Genomic DNA, 1,397 nt, shown 5'->3' on the forward strand with positions numbered 1-1,397 from the left:
TATGAAGTGATGGTAACATGTTCTCTTCAAATCAATGGAACTTAAAAATGAGCAGCTCAGCATGATATAGCTCTGCTGCTAGTGGGGTCATTTTTGTGCACAGAGGAAGACATTCCTACCATCTCAGTGAAAAATGCTACCTTGCATGTGTTGACAAGTTCTCTGAAATTTCACCAAGATAAGCATTTTAAGAGTCTAAAAGAACCACGTTTAGAGCTGTTTTCAACCTATGTTAATTATGAGTGAGCAGGATGGGAGTAATTTTCTTTTTCGGTACAAAAGTAGAGCAAAATTTTATAATAGGTTGATATACTCAATTCACAGATCTTCCCTCAAAGTTTAACTTTAGTTAGAGTCTTTAAATATGAAGAAGCCATCACAATAAAAAATATAACACAGGATTACATATTTTGGCTTTTGAGGACCTCAGAAATATTTTGTTTCCATTCTTTTTTTTTGGTTAAAACTAAAATAAATGAAATTCCAAAATCACTCTTAAAATTAAGAGTCAAGAATCACTTAAATTCTTGTGAGGATACTAACATAACATGGGTTATTCCAATGCTATTCATTACTCTGGTGTTTGTCAGCTCCATAAAAGTTTATTAATGATAATAAGATTCAAATATCTGGTGTCCAGACAATGTTCACAGGCTACTTCTGCCCTTAAGTAGAAGAGCAGTGTTAGGTGTGGTCTGTCTTTATTCCCAAATTTGAACAATTCTTACACATTCAAACATGTGCGAGACTCAATAGGAACACTTTGCTGCTGCTGTGCTGAGGCCACTAATTTCCCTGAGATGGTCGTATCACTGAGGATTCCCAGTTCTGGTCGACAGTTTGCAAACAATGCGATAGTGTGAATAGAGGACTGTGTAAAATAGAAGGTTCTTTCAAAAAGATATATGGTGTGCTTTTGGAATAAAAAAAATATCAGTCTTCTTGGTTAAATGTTGGCAAATGTGTTTTCAACTTTAAAATGTCTGAAATTGGCTCTTTTCTTTCTTGATAGAAGCTGAGTCCAGTGATGTGTTCAACATCTGTGATCCGAGCTCTGTGTAACTTCAACAACTCTTCAACCCATGAGGATTCATGCTTCCCGTGCTGTGAGGGTGAGACATCAAGAAAAAAGTCACTGGAGAACAGTCAGTTCACTTTACTCTACAAGCTTTCATCTCCCCCATTTTAATCAGCTATGGCACTTTGGCTCTCAAATGACAGATACCGTAAGATCTGTTAGGCATAATCCTTGCTCTTGAGTAACTCACCATTTAATATATACCATGTATGTTTGCTTAATTAAATGTATCAAATTTGGGGAAAGGAAAGTATATCTGGAACAGATGCTCATTTATTGCATTGGTGCAAGAAACTTCAATTGTGTAGGGTTAAAAAGT

General features: G+C 35.8%; 1 protein-coding gene across 1 annotated transcript in view; it reads right to left on the bottom strand.

Moving 5' to 3' along the window:
- Positions 1-449: 449 nt before the first annotated feature.
- Positions 450-1,397, bottom strand: part of ENPP1 (ectonucleotide pyrophosphatase/phosphodiesterase 1) — a 72,325-nt gene continuing 71,377 nt past the window's right edge. The window contains exon 21 of the mRNA XM_019663465.1: positions 450-1,104. Coding sequence (XP_019519010.1) covers positions 934-1,104 — 171 coding nt within the window. The 3' untranslated portion in view covers positions 450-933. The remainder of the gene's footprint in view (positions 1,105-1,397) is intronic.

Source organism: Hipposideros armiger, unplaced genomic scaffold (genome assembly GCF_001890085.2).
Source record: "Hipposideros armiger isolate ML-2016 unplaced genomic scaffold, ASM189008v1 scaffold_391, whole genome shotgun sequence".
In the NCBI taxonomy this organism is placed as follows: domain Eukaryota; kingdom Metazoa; phylum Chordata; class Mammalia; order Chiroptera; family Hipposideridae; genus Hipposideros; species Hipposideros armiger.